This window comes from Eubalaena glacialis, chromosome 7 (genome assembly GCF_028564815.1).
Source record: "Eubalaena glacialis isolate mEubGla1 chromosome 7, mEubGla1.1.hap2.+ XY, whole genome shotgun sequence".
Classification (NCBI taxonomy): domain Eukaryota; kingdom Metazoa; phylum Chordata; class Mammalia; order Artiodactyla; family Balaenidae; genus Eubalaena; species Eubalaena glacialis.
In genome coordinates, this window is record NC_083722.1 from 65,249,073 (window position 1) to 65,267,628 (window position 18,556).

The 18,556-nt window shown below is 41.5% G+C and overlaps 1 protein-coding gene across 1 annotated transcript in view; it reads right to left on the bottom strand.

Annotated features, from left to right (window-relative positions):
• Positions 1-338: 338 nt before the first annotated feature.
• LOC133095742 (uncharacterized) overlaps positions 339-18,556 on the bottom strand; it is a 43,700-nt gene continuing 25,482 nt past the window's right edge. Inside the window, exons 10-13 of the mRNA XM_061197465.1 lie at positions 15,367-15,439; positions 12,964-14,520; positions 1,437-1,441; positions 339-1,167 (exon numbers count right to left, since the gene is read on the bottom strand). Coding sequence (XP_061053448.1) covers positions 409-1,167; positions 1,437-1,441; positions 12,964-14,520; positions 15,367-15,439 — 2,394 coding nt within the window. The 3' untranslated portion in view covers positions 339-408. The remainder of the gene's footprint in view (positions 1,168-1,436; positions 1,442-12,963; positions 14,521-15,366; positions 15,440-18,556) is intronic.

Sequence of the window (18,556 nt, forward strand, 5' to 3'; positions counted from 1 at the left end):
ATTATGAGAAACAAAAAGTTGACCTTTGTTTTCAATAACCAGATTTATAAACTTTTGCAACATCTATCACTCAAAACCAATTACTGGCAGTTAGTTATTATATACCACTCATTTTATTCTCAAGACAACCCTAGTAAGTATCCTCATTATTCTTTGGGGATGATGGGAAAAACTGAGGCTCAGAGCGGTAAGGTCAGACACCCATTAAGTGGCAGAGAAGCCATCAAACTTAAGACTATCTAGTTCTGAGTCTATTTTCTAATTTTTAGGACACACTGCCTTGTGCTCAACATACAAAACATTCATCCCAGGCGAAGATTTGAGTCCTAATCTCCTAAGAATTTAGAAAAAAAAAAGAAGTGTTCTCATACTGATACAAGTCTTTCCACCCTAGTTATATCCCGAGTTTTATTCCACAGCATGAAGCCTCTGATGTCGAGCAAGCGCTGAGCTGTGCCTGAAGGATTTCCCACAGTTAGCACATTCATAAGCTTTCTCTCCAGTGTGAATTCTGTAATGTTCACTAAGGTGTGCTTGCTTGCGGAAGGTTTTTTCACACTCACTACACTTAAAAAGTTTCTCTCCAGTGTGAGTTCTCTCATGTTCAACAAGGGAAGAGTTCTGAGTGAAGGTTTTACCACATTTGGTACATGTGTAGGGCTTCTCTCCTGAGTGGATTCTCTGATGCTGCCTGAGGCACACACTCTGATTAAAGGCTTTCCCACAGTCATTACACTTATAAGGTCTATCTCCAGAATGACTTCTCTGATGACGAGTAAGGCATATGCTCTGACTGAAGGCTTTGCCACACTCGCTGCATTTATAGGGCTTCTCTCCAGTATGAATTCTCAGGTGTTTAACAAGGGATGGACTCTGACAAAAGGCTTTGCCACATTCATCGCATTTATAGGGTTTCTCCCCAGTATGAATTCTCAGATGCTGGACAAGGACTGCTTTTGTTTGAAAGGCTTTCTCACATTCATTACATTTATAAGGTTTCTCTCCCGTATGAATCCTCAGATGTTGAGTAAGATTTGACTGTTTACGGAAACAAGTTCCACATTCAGTACACACATAAGGTTTCTCTCCTGTGTGAATCTTCTGATGCTGGGTAAGAGATGATCTCTGAGTAAAAAACTTTCCACATTCACTACACTTGGAAGGTTTCTTCTGTCTTTTAAGTCTCTGATGTTTCACTTGCAGTGAAATCTGGCTGGAACTCATGCTTTTTGTAACACGATGAAGGGGCGTCTAATAGGTTCCAGTTTAAAAGAAACTGTCTCTCAGATTCAGAATACTTACAAGGTACTTTCTCAAAGATGATTATCCTTAGAGTAACACTGTTCTCCTGTGAAAGGTCTGTGTGCATTTGGTGTCCTCCCAGTCATTCCTGCAGGATTTCCCCTTCTAGTCCTTATTCAGCATGCATCTTCAACTTCTCCTAATGTGAACCCCTGATGACCAGGCTCTCTGACCCTCCATGTCTTTTTAAGTCATTTAACACTGTGCCATCAGGCTTGGTTTTCTTGCCTGAAAAAAATATTCACAAAGGAAAATGTCCTCCGTGCAGAAGAGAGGACCTGCATTGTGAAGTCCTGATTTTTATCCTCTTCTCAATAATAGAGAAAGAAGATCACAATGACCTGGGGAAAAGATTAGAATAGGTGATTGGGAGAAAGAGATTAAGTAGTGACAGGTTTTGGTAAATCTATAAACTTCCTTATTGTGATTGATTCTGAAACGCTCAAATACTAAAAACTGACCCAGGTAATTTAGGATCATCCAGAGTGATAAACAGTAGGAGAATGTGAAAGGGATAAGTATATTAATCTTGGGTAAGTTAAGTGTTGGGGAAAATTACCACTCACCTACAGTTTCTAGTCCTCAAATATGGGTGAAAAGTAATTATATTTCCTTAGGTTGCCTATAATCAGTAACTTGGCAGACCAGTGATAATTGAAGAGTTCCTCTTTCAAGTTGATCCAGGCTGTAACTTTTGCTAGGTCCATCTCACCTATCCTTCCCTATTCACTCACCTTGATAGGTGTCTCTTTGGACCTCTCTTTCTCTCCAAAACATTCAGCCCCTAGGTACAACTGGGAAGGATCTAGGTTTGAAAACTAGAGTTCTGCTTAATGAAAGAAAATAAGATATCACTGTTTTGTTTACATAAAAATAAGACAGAGGTGGTCCTTAGGGAAGAAGCCCCCATTGGACAGTAACTTCACTATAGCATCATGATCCAGGATCTGGCCCTCACCCTTGAAGCCAAAAAATGTTTCAAAATCTGATGTGTACTAATCAAATTCACAAGGAGAATGATGTAGAAAACAAAGTCACTTCACTAGTTTACAATGAAAATTTTATATGCTTAATGCCCAGCTAGTTAATATAGTCTCTCCAGTATAGAAAAACTGTATGGGAACCAAACTATTGTCATCAGGACACTCCTTAGGAAGCACAGAACTAGAGAAAGAGTGGACTACTTAGACAGTCTTAACGGCATCAAACTTTGAACCTGGCCCTCAATAAAGGTGCACAGAATCAGAGAATGGATATTCAGGAACCACACATCAGAGCAACCTCTTCTCTGGATGGTCTGGAGACACAAACACATTCTTATTCCCTGAGGCCTCCTTCTATTTTAGTTTTCTAATTATACAAGTTACACATGGATATATCCTCACCTTAAAATATTTAGATAATATGAAAGTATACAGGATAAGACAGTTAATTTTTATAACCATCACCACCCTACTCTACCCAAACGAAACCAGCCCCTTCCCAGAGATAATCTGGAGTATATTCTTTCAGTCTTTTTTCTCCATATTTTTAACACACATATAGCATTTGATTCTTTTTACATAAATAAAATCGTTGTATAGATGCTGCTACACAATTTGATTTTTTTTCACCAAGGAATGTGTCTTTTTTTTTTTTTTTTTTTTTTAATGGCCAGGCTCAGATGGTAAAGGCCTTTATTTATTTATTTATTTTTAAATTTATTTATTTATTTATTTTTGTCTGTGTTGAGTCTTTGTTTTCTATGCAAGGGCTTCCTCTAGTTGCGGCGAGTAGGGGCCACTCTTCATCGCGGTGCGCGGGCCTCTCACTGTCGCGGCCTCTCTTGTGGCGGAGCACAAGCTCCAGACGCGCAGGCTCAGTAGCTGTGGCTCACGGGCCTAGTTGCTCCGCGGCATGTGGGATCTTCCCAGACCAGGGCTCGAACCCGTGTCCCCTGCATTGGCAGGCAGACTCTCAACCACTGCGCCACCAGGGAAGCCCAGGAATGTGTCTTTGAGATCATTTCATGTTAGTACATACAGATCTACTGGGGCTGAGAGTCAACTGGTACACACTGGGGTATCTGCACAAATGGTTTACAGTTGGAATCTCCAAAATATACAAACAGCTCATGCAGTTCTATGTCAAAAGAAACAAACAACCCAATCAAAAAACGGGCAGAAGATCTAAATAGACATTTCTCCAAAGAAGGAATACAGATGGCCAAAAAGAACATGAAAAGATGCTCAACATCACTAATTATCAGAGAAATGCAAATCAAAACTACAATGAGATATAACGTCACACAGGTCAGAATGGTCATCATCAAAAAGTCTGCAAACAATAAATGCTGGAGAGGGTGTGGAGAAAAGGGAACCGTCCTACACTGTTGGTGGGAATGTAAATTGGTAAAACCACTATGGAGAACAGTATGGAGGTTCCTTAAAAAACTAAAAATAGAACTACTATATGATCCAGCAATCCCACTCCTGAGCATATATCTGGAGAAAACCAAAAAAGATACATGCACCCCAGTGTTCATTGCAGCACTATTTACAATAGCCAAGAAGCAACCTAAGTGTCCATCAACAGAGGAATGGATAAAGCAGGTATGGTACATATATATAATGGAATATTACTCAGCCATAAAAGAGGACAAAATAATGCCATTTGCAGCAACATGAATGGACCTAGAGATGATCATACTAAGTGACGTCAGACAGAGAAAGACAAATATCTTATAATATCACTCATATGTGGATATAATTTTTAAAAATGATACAAATGAACTTATTTAAAAAACAGAAACAGACTTACAGATATCGAAAACAAACTTATGGTTACTGAAGGGGTAACATGGGGAGGAGGGATAAATCAGGATGTTGGGATTTACATACACACACTACTATATATACATAAGATAGATAACCAACAAGGACCAACTGTATAGCACAGGGAACTCTACTCAGTATTCTGTGATAACCTGTATGAGAAAAGAATCTGAAAAAGAATGAATACATGTATATGTATAATTGAATCACTTTGCTGTACACCTGAAACTAACACAACATTGTAAATCACCTATAATCCAATAAAAAATTTTTTTAAATGGTTTACAGTCGAGACTGATTTGATTGGGCAGTCTTGTACCACACTGGTTGTTAATATATTGACTATTTTGTGTAAATCTATCTTCATCTGCTGTATAAACTTCCAGTATGGACATATATATACAAAAATAAACTCTAAGTGGTCTAAATAGCTAAACATAAAACCAAAACTCTAACCACACCTTTATTTCCTCTATTTTTATTGTCCAAAATAAAAAAGGTTTTCTTTTCTTAATCATACAGGGGGAAAAAAAAAAAGCTCATTCTGTAAAATAGTCAGTTAGTCCAAAAATGAAATTACTTGAAATCCTACCACCCAAAAGAAACAGTTGGTATTTTGATGAATTTTCTTCTAGGATCTCTCAATGCACATATGGGCACATATGTGTACATGTATTATGTGTACATATTAGACTAGACTGAATTCTGCAGGACATAAATAGTCTATTATATCTATTCAAAAAGTTCCCATTACCTAAAAATCCAGTTCACCCAGTACTATTCTTACTTAGTTTAACAGATACCCAGGCTCCACACTGCCTTCTGATGGCCAATAACAATGGCAGTTGTGATTACTTAAGCTCTTGTTCCAAACAAGGCCAGAAGCCCATTGCATACCCTCTGAGGAAACACTTAATCACCTTTGCAATGGGTCTTCCAATAATTTACTATCAGTTTCTGACCGCTACACCATTAGAGCATCATACTTAGCAGTTCAGCAAGTGGTTTCAGGGTGTTCCACCAGATGACTGCAGTTTAAGTTCGCATGATAAGAAATTACTGAGACTTCCCTGGTGCACAGTGGTTAAGAATCCGCCTGCCAATGCAGGGGACACGGAGTCGAGCCCTGGTCCAGGAAGATCCCACATGCCGCAACTAAGCCCGTGCGCCACAACTACTGAGCCTGCGCTCTAGAGCCCACGAGCCACAACTACTGAGCCCACATGCCACAACTACTGAAGCCCACATGCCTAGAGCCGGTGCTCTGCAACAAGAGAAGTCACTGCAACTAGAAGCCCGCGCACAGCAACGAAGACCCAACGCAGCCAAAAATAAATAAATAAATAAATTTATATGTTAAAAAATTACTGCACACTCTGATCTATCCTATAACCAATTACTCCATAGCCTTCTTTCACAATAAGCCACTCTAAATCTGATTTGAGTAAGATGGTCCCATTTCTGGGTGGTTCTGTGTTTTCAGTCTGCAGGGTCTAGGTATAGTGGTCACTGCTGGGTCCCACCTTAGGTCTGCCACTGAGCAGCCCCATCCTGGGCTCTCTAGTTAGATTTCACTTACCCAGAGACAAGCTGTTAGGAATACAAGTGACTATGGTTTGTCTCCTGGGGACTCTTCTCATGAGGAAGAGCAGGAATTTGAGGCGCAGAGGGAGGAGAAGAGCACCCATAAATTGTCAGCCTACTTCCTTCATACTCTGGATTCAAGAGGATCCAGTAATAGCCCATCCCTAACCAAATGACTATTTAAGTCTGAATGAATGTCCTTGTTCTCGTAGGCATGTATCACCAATGACAAAAAGTCAGTAAGATGTGACAATGCACAAAGAAAGAGGGCAGGTGCTCTTAAGGACCAAGCATCCTGGGGTAAAAATTCCTCCACCAGAGATAAGTCTGGAGCCCAAAGGCACCTCCCCCACCCCAAACCTAATGGAGAAGTCACTGACTTCAGAAATCAGACTATGGGGCTACAGTAGAAGGCAGTGAGACAAGCAGTGGACTCAGTCAAGAGGTCTGGGTCTGCTCTGCCCCTAACTTGCTTAATGACCTGAAGCAAGTCACTCAATTTCAACTGTGACTTTTTTTTTAAATCTGTGAAATGAAAAACTAGATGATATCTAAAGCTTCCTCTAGTACCAACATTTTGTGATTCTTTGACTCTAAAAACAGATGGAAAAGAGCAAGAACCTCAAATCAAGCCCTTCCAGTCCCTCTTTGATTGAAGTTGGTTATTCATTTCTGTAAAAAGTACTAACTGAGCAGCTACTATGCGTCCAGCAGTGAGATGCCCTCTTGTTAAGAATAGGCTGAGTCAATAGCAGGGCAACACCCCAGCACTTAGTCTCCCACAGTCAGAGGCCTATGAATTTCAGGCAAATAAGACTGCCTCGGTGTGAAGCAAAATCTGCAACAAAAGACAGGGGGTGTCTGTTGGAAGATGTTAAGAACCCCTCCTAAAAGGAAAGGTTTTAAGAATCCCTCTGAATAGAAAGGAAAGACCACCATATCAAAAGGAAGTAACCCGGTTTCCAGTCTAATCCATCCCAATCCACTAGCACCTCTTGACACTGAACAACTAATTATCTTCAAACTTCTAATTAGATTAAGTTACTCTTCTTAACAATCTTAATATTCAGGTCAAGTATGAACCACCACATTTCTTCCTTGAGGAAAAGTTTTCTTCACGCTTCCAAGGCACTTCCTCAACATTCTGGAAAAATTTCACACGTCTCTACTATAGCTCCTTCCACTCTGTGTTTAATACTCTGATTACATCCTGTTTTCCTCTACCAAACTTGAAAACAAATATAGCATGGGCTCAGGGCTAGTGGTCTCTGGGTTTGAATCCCTGTTCCACCATTCATTAACTAAGTGATATTGGGTAAGTTACTCTATCTTTCTGTACTCCATTTTTAACAAATGTTAAATGGAGCTGATAATAACTACTTCATAGGGTGATGATGCATAAATGAGTTAACACATGGAACGTATTTAGAAGAATACTGACTGATAAGCATTCAATAAATAGTACCTGCTGTTAAATTATTATTGATGTCTTCGTACAGCACCTATCCTGTTGCTATTAGAGAGGAATATAAACTTAATGAAAGGAAAGAGAGAACTTGCACATATACTTATTCAACCCGTACAACTCTGTGAAGTGGCAAAGCGAGGAATAGTATTCGCTTCTGGAACACAGAAAACGGAACTTAGGGGTTCGCTGGCTCAAGTACATGCAAATGCAACCCCGGCCTCCCGACTCCCAGACCAGGGCTCTGGAACAGTCTTCGCCCCTCCCTCTTCAGGGGAGCCGGCCCTGGTCCGCGGGCCTCCGCTCCAAAGGGCCCTGCTCGGCCGGAAGGAAGAGGCGCTGCGGCCGGCTGGGTTCTTTCTGGAACCAGCCGCAGCCGGGTACGGCCGACTCCGCTCACCACGCGATCCCCGCGGCGCCGCCGGTCACACCTCTCCACCCTCTGCCGTCTGCGCGCTCCTGGGCCGCCCGCACAACTCTTCCTGAGCGCTCTGGGCCGCCATGACGTCACCAGTCCGCGCCACGCCAGCAACCGCAGCTGTCTCCTCCCTAGGAGGGCAGGGGGCTTCCTCCCCGGCTCAGAAACAGTGGCAAATCCATCAGTATACCTCTTCCCAGAATAAGGAGGCTGACCGCAAGTGAGACTGGGGGACGCCACAGGGAGCTCTTACTACAGGTTAATTCACCCAGCAATTCGACCACATTGATCTTCCTAAAAACTCTTTTCCAGGTCACGGTCCTTTGGAGGTCTTCTAAAGGTTTTCCCAAAGCTTATAGAACACTCTTATACACATTCTCACCTGCCGGATAATAGGCTTCCTCAGAGGAACCGCAAACACCCTTCCGGATCTTTGTTCAACAATCAGCCAAAAGACAAGAGCTCAGATTCTCAGTGTGTGAACTTGGGCGTTACTTTACCCCTCTGTGTGCATTCCATAATGATACCAAATTTCATAGGGTTGTGAGGATTAAATGAGGCTAATTCATGTAAATTACCAAGAATTTCTGGTACTTGAAAAATGCTCAATAAATGTTTGTCCTATGATGTTCCCCAAATCCCAGCTCCAGTACCCCATTGACTGAATTGGCTTCCAGGACATTTCAAGCCTTCCAGGTAGCACCCCTGCCCCCTTTTTGGGAAATTTTAGATCCTGCTGATCCTCATTAAGGAATATTTGTGCATAAGGGCTCATCCTGACAAAAGTACCCCAGGGATGAAGGCATGGGCAATACGGCCCTGACCTACTTCCAGGCATTCCCACTGATCTGCAAGCTCAGGAAAATAGGGCTGTCTGCTTACCATCATATCCCTAGTGTAAGTAGGCTCTCAGTAAACAATTAATAAATGAATGAGATGCAGCAGTTACCTGCTCAAATTTCCAGATGGACTGTTTTCCCAAAATGGAATCCATTTAGGATGCTGAAAACAGGAGTGGAGATGCCAGACTGAAACCATCACTAACCATTTTCAGCTAAAAGGGGACCCTTTGTAGAACTGTTAGCTGACATGCCAGGGAACAATGTTGGGCTTGCCTTTCTTTTTACCCAATGTCACAGTCTCAGCACTTCTTTTGAATCAGATAGCAGGTTCTTCCTCCATAGCCCTAACATCCCATATGCCAGAGAGCCTAGGCCTACTCATTTCTCCCCTAACTTTTAGGCTTCAAAGATCCTAAATCAGCAAGCTCCGCTGGGTGGAAACTAACCCTGGAGTGGGGTACCCTAGGCAGAGCAGGTTACTAGAAACAGGAATCTGGGGCTTAACTGCAACTTGGGTTGAGAGTTTTCAATGAGCGGTGCAAAATGGATTGGAGGAATGGACACCAAAAATATTCCACAAAACTAAAATGATCCTAGCCCTGCTCTAGACAGCAGCTGCAAGAGAGTGAAACTAGAGCTACCTGGGGTCAAGACTAGACTTCTGCATTATGTGGAAAGAAAGATGGGGTCAAAATGTACAATCAACTTATTTCTCACCCTCACTTACATGCAGTAAGGTCTTATTCTGCAGGCCAAAAAGCTTCTTGATCTAAAGTGAGCTTTTCCCATTCTCAGGAGTAGGGCCTAACAGACACAAGTAAAGAGGCGTCATGGAGCAGAGTTACAACCAGTAAAGAGAAATCTGAGGGGAAAGCAAGGACACTGGAGTTTCAGTTTTACCTGAGACTAGGTGTGTGACCTTGGTCAAGTCCAACCATCTTTCTGTTTTCCCTTCTGTCGTTTTGAGGATCTCACGTGGCCTCATCCCGTGTCCTTCTGAAGTCACAAATTACATTTTGGCACACTGAACATAAGCAACACATTCTAATTCTTTATCATTCCAGAGCCCAAGGAAAGCCATAAGCTTCCATGTTGGGGTTTCCAGCTCAACTGCTCTCCTGCCAGGCCAGCATCACTGCTCAGCTCCTGTCTCTCTTATTTCATGGATATTCCAGTTGACATAGCTGTGCTTCTACAGCTGCATGGATTTTCCTCTTCCTGTTGACCCTGACATCAGTATATCTGAAAGCACTTTGTTAAACTATGATGGGACATTTAAATGCCTAATTTGTAACAAAACCAAAAAAATTATTTGCTATATATTACTTTTTCTTATGAGATCCTCTCTGTAGGATCTCATAAGAAAAAGTATCAGAGTGGACCAGATACTCTGTACCTTGGAGGAAGGTGCAGAATTCTTGCTTCTGGCAAACGCTTCATGACACATTCATGTATTCACCTTTCTGCTCAGGTATACTCATGTATACCTCCTTTCTGCTGGTAACTGTGGACCTAAGTCACGACCTGCAGGTGGGCATGGAGAAATGTCTGACTTGATTTTAGTTGAGCTCAACAAATATTTATTGAGTACCTACGAAATGCCAGAGACTGAGGATACAAAGATGAATAAATTTCACATGGCTCCTGCCCTGATGGAGCTGACAGTTCAGTGGAAAGAGAAAGATTTGTAAACTAGCCATTACAACCTAACATGATACATGAAATGATGAAGTTACAAAACACAGAAATAATACAAAAATATGTGAGGTCAGAGACAGCTTTGAAGAGATGTTGCCTGAGCACATTCATAAGTGACAAATGGGAGCCTCCCAGGCAAGCAGAAGCAAGGAAGGCAAATAGGCCATAGAAACAGTATGTGCAAAGGTGCCAAAGTAGAGTCCAGAGATGATGAGGAGTCACAGGAACTTGCACTATGGAAAAGAACATGCAAGGAATGTCCTCTGAGAATGGCAAAGGAGGCCTGGGCCAGATGAGGAGCCTCAGATGCCCGTTGAGGCTAGCACTTTATTCAGAGAGAGAACAGAGCTGCCACAGTTGTGTCTTGCAAAGACCACCCAGAAGAAATGTGAAAGATGGCCTAGTGGGGCAAGAAACTGCAAGACTGGTTGGGAAAACATAAAAATAGCCTAGGAAATAAACCAGGGAGCTGGAATAAAGCAGCAGCAGTAGAGATGGCTTCCAGACTTAGGAGGTAATGTCAACAGGATATACTGGTTGATTGGATATGACAAGGGAAGGCTGAGGAAGAGGACAATTCCTAGACTGGGGGCCAAGCTGGAGTGGCTAGGTATATGGTGGGCCAGCAACTGAGAGAAAATCAGGAGCAAATATTGCAAGGGTGAGAATATAGGATGAGAGTAAAGATGATACGTTCCTTTCCTTCCTGCTTCCCCAGGAAGTAAAAATGGTACCGGACACTCTTAACCTGAGGATTAAAAACTCCATTTAATCCATTTTCTCCATTCCATTTTAGAAAACCTTTCTAACTTACGCATCTTTCACCCCTAAGGTTTTCCCATTTCTTCCTCAAGAAAATTCTCCCTTTCCTCTCTAATCTCCACTCAAGACTCCAAAGATGGTAGCATATAAATATTACTCTAAATATCAGGAAGTTCCTAAAGTTTTTGGTGGGCAAAGTTTGACTAAAATATATTAATTCAACAAATAAATATTTATTGAACATTTACTACATGCTAGCAATGAGTTTAGTGTTTTTTTTTCATTTAGAAAAAAAATACATTGACATTTGCTTTCAGTAGACTATATTTTTTTCCCATGAGCATAAAATGTAAAGTTTTCATAGGGTTATTTTTGCCCATAAGATATTAATTTACTCAATTATGAACTGTCCTATGGCAGGTTTGAGAACATAATCTTTATAGCTGGAGAGGGAAAAGTATGTTATTTCTGCCACATTCCCATTATTGGTAATTAATTGCTCAAACCAATGCTTGTAAGACACTTGCTCTGGAAAAAAAAAATCGATGCTGAGTTCCAAATAACCATTCCAGAATTAACTTACTTTAGTTTTTTAATAGTCATATTTTTAAAACTATATAAGCTTCAGAGCATAGAAACTATTCCAAATACTAGTCAAAGGCTATCCTCACTTAATCTTCCAGAGCTGAATCTCTGGGTAGCAGTTAAGAACATGAAAGAGAATGGGGAAATAAAGGGGAAACATGCCCTTCCTTTCTCTCAAAAGAATAAAATACCATCACAGTCATGGCAAACTGTGTTATCTCAATTTTCAGGGATTTGAAAAATAGGTAATTCTCTCTAGAATTCTTTCCAAATTCATCCCACGAGAGGTGTTTCCCTAGATACTCCTAATCCACAGGGAATGATAAATATCCTGGAATAAGAGCCCCAATAAAAACAGAAATATCTGAGATCTAATGAATCCATGGTTAGAGCCACCAATGCCATGATTACACAAAACGTAGCCATCCCCACTATGGTGACCACTTCATCACTAATGCTTTCTCCCCTCTCTAAAGGCTAACAAACCAAGTCCCACTTTGTTAATCCTAGTGGGCCCCTCTCCCCTGGTCCCTGTGCATTAGTGCCCCAGCCAAACTTACAAGAGACAGGTGTACGCCCTAGTCTAGGACAGGGATATGTGGGTAGCTTGCTCAGTCACAGGCAGGCTTCCTGCTCTGAGGCTTCTTAGCACTAGCAGCCTAGCACAAACCATTTTCTTTCTGGGTAAGATAATATTCCTCTGGGAAAGAGGTTAGGTCTTCCTCTCTGTGAGCCTCTGAGCATTTCTGACTTCCTTCCCACAAACTGACATCATTCAAGAGAAGTCTCTCTTGATCTCTTATTTCCTTCTTAGCCCCAAGTCACCCTCCAGCTTGAAAGGATCAGGAAGCTCTCCCTCACCCTGATAAGAGCCTTCTTCACCAACTTTTCTGTAGCAATCAGCCCAGCTCTTGTCACATATCCCCTTATTTGCTGAATAGATGAATGACTAAGGATTCTGTTTTCACTTGTTTCTATCTCCCCTTCAAGGGAACACTTCCACAGATGGGCAGCCTCCCCGCGGTGGCATGGTCAGAGCGGCCTCAGGCATCTGCAGGCTACTCAGCACTACCTCAGAGCTGCTGCCACTTTCACACCGACAATCAATTTGGAAGAGCACCTCAGCCTATGACCAGTGAACACAGGTGACAAGTTGGGAAGGTGAAGCAGGGGTGTAATAAGGGAAACACAGTGCTAACTTAAATGGCACCTCCAGGTATGAGAATGCCATGGAGACAAAGGAATGGCAAAGAGCAAGGATTTCTCTGAAAAGTAGAAACTTCTTTCCTACCCTATATTCCCAGATGCCCACCTGGAGTAGGCTCTGCATTCTCCAAGCTCCCACCTCCATGTCTCAAAATACCCTCCTGAGTGCAGTATCCAAGGCTCCTTTATCCTTCCCTCTAGGAACTCTTCCTGTCCCTCTTCCCCAGCCAGATTCCTAGTCACTGTCTCTAGAGAAACTGTCATAACCTGAATGCCAGGTTTATTCACCACTGTGAAGTTTCTGATGTCTGAAAAGGACTGAACTATGTCTGAAGAATTTTCCGCATTCAATGCACTCATAAGGCTTCTCACCAGTGTGAATCCTGTAATGTTCGCTAAGGTGTGCATACTTGCGGAAGGTTTTCTCACACTCACTACACTTATAGAGCTTCTCACCAGTGTGAGTTCTATGATGTTCAGTAAGAGACGTGTTGTGAGCAAAGGCTTTCCCACATTCCTGACATTTATAGGGCTTCTCTCCAGTATGAATTCTCATATGCTGAGTGAGGCAGGTATTCTGGTTAAAGCCCTTCCCACATTCATTGCATTTATAGGGTTTTTCTCCGGTGTGGCTTCTCTGATGCCGAATAAGGCAAATGCTCTGAATGAAAGCTTTACCACACTCACTGCATTTGTAGGGTTTTTCCCCTGTATGAATTCTCTGATGTTTAGTGAGTGGGGTGCTCTGAGCAAAAGCTTTGCCACATTCCTTACACTTATAGGGTTTTTCTCCAGTATGAATTCGCTGGTGTTTAATAAGGGATGGGCTCTGACAAAACGCTTTCCCACATTCCTTACATTTATAGGGTTTCTCTCCAGTATGAATTCTCTGATGCTGAGAGAGGTTTGCCTTTGTATGGAAAGTCTTCCCACATTCATCACATTTATAGGGTTTTTCCCCAGTGTGAATTCTCTGATGTTGTGTAAGATTTGAGTGTTTGCGAAAAGAAGAGCCACATTCATTGCATAAATAAGGTTTCTCGCCAGTGTGAATTCTCTGATGATGAATGAGGTGTGTGTTCTGACTGAACGCCTTCCCACATCTATTACATTTATAAGGTTTCTCTCCAGTGTGAATTCTCTGGTGTTCAGTGAGATGTGAATGATTGCGGAAGGAATTCCCACAGTCATTACATTTATATGGTTTCTCTCCAGTGTGGATTCTCTGATGCTGAGTAAGAAATGATCGACATCGAAATGTTTTCCCACACTGCTCACATCCATATGGTTTCACCCCGGTGTGAATTCTTTGATGTCGAACAAGGAATGAGCTACGACTAAAAGTTTTCCCACATTCCTCACATGTGTAGGGTCTCGTATGAGTTCTCTGATGCTGGGTAAAGGATGAGCTCTGATTAAAAGTTTTTCCACATTCACTACATTTCCAAGATTTTTTCTGTGTAGAGAAGATCGGACAATTACTTTGGTCTGAAATCTCATTGGTGTATATGCTACTTGTCTCCCACTGATGTAGGCTCTCTTCTGTAGAAACCCTGAGATGTGTAACAAGGCTTGAGGTTAAAAGCACGCTTCTCTCAAAATTATATTCTTGTCTAATCATTTCTGGAGGTGCTTCCTTGTGGATGAAAGTTATTCCCCCAAAACCTTCTTGGAAAAGGCATGGTCCAGGAACCTCTCTGGGAGGGTTTTCCTTCATGCTCTCACATACATATTTTTCTGCAAATGTAGAATCCTGGTATTCATCCTCTTGGGATCTCTTTGATGCTATCCCTGGCAAATCAATTTCAGAGCCATCCTGCTCTGGAGCAGGCTTGCTCACCCAACCTGAAAAAAACCACCACAGTGAGTATCTCTTGTGCAAGGCAGAGTGCAAGCCCCTGAACTTATAGGGACCTAACTTTGACAGGTCTCAGTAATGGCCTATGAGTAATGGCCAATAAGAGCAAGTGGGGGTAGGACTTCCCTGGTGGCGCAGTGGTTAAGAATCTGCCTGCCAATGCAGGGGACATGGGTTCAAGCCCTGGTCCGGGAAGATCCCACATGCCGCAAAGCAACTAAGCCCGTGTGCCACAACTACTGAGCCTGCAAGCCACAACTACTGAGCTCCTGTGCCACAACTACTGAAGCCCACATGCTTAGAGCCCATGCACTGCAACGGAGAGTAGCCCCCGCTAGCTGCAACTAGAGAAAGCCTGCGTGCAGCAACAAAGACCCAACGCAGCCACAAAAAAAAAAAAAGAGCAAGTGGGGCAAGTAATTCAGAGTTACAACTGGTGGAAAAGATCTGCATCAGGGTAAGGTGATCACCATTAATGAAAAATGAGTAGCTGCAGACACCAAGGAAGTGACAGAATCAGAGACCAGGGAGATAAAGGGAAAAAAACAAACAATAACAGACTAAGATTAGGGCAAGACAAGAAACATGGATGGTTTGTATTCAAAGAGTGGAGAGTGAGAGAATGTAAAAGTGCAAAATAGTGGAAATGAGATCAAATGAGTACCAGGGAAAAGTTGGCCTCAAGAGATGCTCACTCAATAGATGCTCACTCACATTCACCCCAGCATTCCTAAAACAGAGGGTAATTTGCTCTCCTGAGCTTCATTCAGTTTCTCTTGTAAAATTTTCAAAGCCCTCCTGTTTCTTCCACTGGTGATCCCTTGCTTACTCACCTGGACAAATCTCTCTTTCAATCTCTCTCTCTTCAGCTCCTTGCATATTCAACATCCACAAATCTTCTCTTTGCTTTGATTGTAAAAGACTTCAAGGTTGAAAAACTGGGAGCCCTGCTCATAGAGGAAAAAAAGGTGGGGGAGGGGATATCACTGTCCCAGTAAACAGAAAAATGAGATAGAGCTGTTGCCTAAGGATATTATCTGGTAACTCACACAAAACCTGTCAGGACAGCAACGTGCCTGCATCACCAAGAGTCAGGGTTGGTTTCCAGCTTTCTAGGTTAACAAACTCCATTTGTCAGCTGTCCAAGAAGTGGCAGCCAGACAGACTGACATATTAGCAAACACTCAAGTACTTGAGAAATAAATCAGAATGTTATTTATAAAGATAAAAATAAATATGAAGTGAATAGGCATATCCATGTCAATTAGTGCACTCTTTCCACTATACAATAATCTATATGAAAAGTCAATTAATATAGTCAAACGTTGTGTTGGGAAATGGCCTCATAGCAAGGCTAATGCATTAAGTCTGATCCACCCACCTCCCCTATATGTCAAGGAGCTGGACAGTAGTTAGGGATTTCTATTTGATACAACCTAGAGATATGCTGATTGTCCTTTCTTCAAGATGTCTTATCAATTCAAAATCTTTTCTTCAGGCATAGCTCAATATAAGAGTGTAGGCTGCAGTTGAAAAAACAAAAACACTTTGTGAAATAATTTTTGACTTACAAAGAGCTGCAAAAATAGTATAGAGAGTTTCTGGTTTTTGGAAAGTCAAAATCATAACTGTTCATCCAAAAATGTCTCTCCATATAACCCTGAAGTGAGAAGTAGAATTGGAAGCATTATCTCAAGAAAAACAGAAGGCAGAGAGATGGTTTACCATAATCAAGAGCTCAGAAGGCATGGAAGAATAGGATGTCTGGTGAAGTATATAATAAGGCTGGCCCTGTGGACTTCTCATCAAGGTCTGTGCCTCGGTGTTGAGTTTTAGAGGTTTAAGAGGATCCTATCTGGGATTTCCTGATCCTCTTCCATAGCAGGGACATCCTCTTCCATAGCAGGGACCCACTGCAGAATCCTACAGAGACTCATGAAGTAGTGTGGGGTTTGGCTATAATCAGAACTAGACAGTGGAGAAAAAGTCAGACATGCCCCCGCCTACCCAGAGCTTACGTCACAGCTCAACAAAGACATTAACACCAGTAGTTACAAATAAGGGAATTATAAAAGGAGAAATACTGGGTCCTGTAGAATGCAGAGCAGAGGGGACCTAATCTAATCTGGGAAAGAAAGCCTCCCTGAAGAAGCGATAAATAAGAATTAGACAGGTGAAGAGGGAAAAGAAGATACCAGAGAGATGAAACAGAATATACAAAAGGAATCAAGCCCCATACTTTGGAAGAATGAAAGAGATCTAGTAAGGCCAAAGTATTAGGCACTAGAGATAAGACATGAAGCCCAAGGCAAGCAAATACAACCCTGCAAACCACTTTAAGGAATTTACCCTAAAGTGAGCAGAAAGCCATAAAAAGTACTGGAAAAGGTTTGAAAAGTATGTGACATGATTAGATCTTCTATTAAACACACACACACACACACACACACACACACAACTTAACCTTTTGCCCATAGAGCAAAGTGTGTACGAGGGGTGGAAGGTAGGAGGCAAGGTGAAGGCTGGAGGACCCCTTGGGAGGTTGTTTCAGCAGTCCAATAAGGGGACTGGGATGACTAAGAGACAAAAACAACAGGACAGGATGACTATTGGAGGGAGATGTGAGGGAGAAGGAGAAGTTGATGATAATTTGCTGGTTTGGGGCTTGAGAGATGACAGTGACCTTTAGTGAGAGTGGTAACACTGGTTTGAGGAGGAAAAAGATACATTCAGTTTGAAATATCAGGCATACATATATGGAACAGAGGACAGAGGTGTGGGCTGAAAACTTGTATTTAGAGTTTTTGTCATAAAGAAGGTAATTGAAATTCTGGGGGTAACAGATAAAATCATCAAAAGAGTGTAGCTACGAAACCTCAACAGTGAGTTTACACATTTATAAGGAGGTTTAACTCTGGCTTTTGATTTTAGAGATTCCTAATCCCTAAGAGAAATAAGTAAACTAATTTAATATATGATAAAAATTGGCATTTCTAATCATAAAAAAATTGATTACTCACAATTTATGTTGGGACTGTTGCTTAAGTATCTGGAAAAAACACTTAGTGAGATTCCTACCTCACACCACATACCAAAATAAACCGAAACCCAGTAAAGGGTTAAAAAATGTATTTTTGATTTATACATCAAGAAGTAGATAGACCTGATAGATAAAAGACTTCCTACTAACGAGTAAAGAAAAAAGATGAACTGATAGAAAAATGCAAAGTACAACAAATACACCAAGAATTAAAAAAGACCAATAGACATACCAAAACAAAGTTTCACCTCACTGGTAATCAAAGAAATGGGAACTGAAAGAATGAAGAATCAATTTTTATATCAAGTTGGAAACTCTCTCTTTAATGCTAAAACTCAAAACTGGCAAAGGTGCAGGGAAAGAGAGCTTCTCACACACCACTGGTGGGAATGTAAACTGGTACCATCTTTCTAGAGCTAACTGGCAATATACTGGGTTGGCCAAAAAGTTCGTTCGTAAGATGTTACAGAAAAACACGAATGAACTTTTTGGCCAACCCAATATATTAGGTCTTAAAGTTGTAGGTTGAGTGGCAGTTGGGACACCACGATCACCACTTTGTAGGTACAGAAAGTCAGAACAAAATTCTCAATCTGTACTATATGCAACACCTGCAATGGATCTCAGAAGATCCTCAGTCATCACTATGTCATAAAAATGCCTATATTATTTAACCTAGTAATTCTACTGTTAGAACTTTTTCATAGAGAAGGAACCTCCCAGAGTGGGAGAAAAAAACCCAAACTGAACTCTTTTGTTACCTGTAAAAAAAAAAAAAAAAATCCCCTGAAATGTTGTTGGAAAACACAATTTTTCTGTTGATGGACACTGAGGCTTAGCAATTTAGCAAAGTATGGTACTTCCACTTGGTGGAAATTATACAGACATCAGATAATTGAAAATGAAAATATGTGACAATGTGGAAAAATACTTATAGGCAAATGTGAAAAAAAACCACAGGATATTAAAATTTCAAATACAAT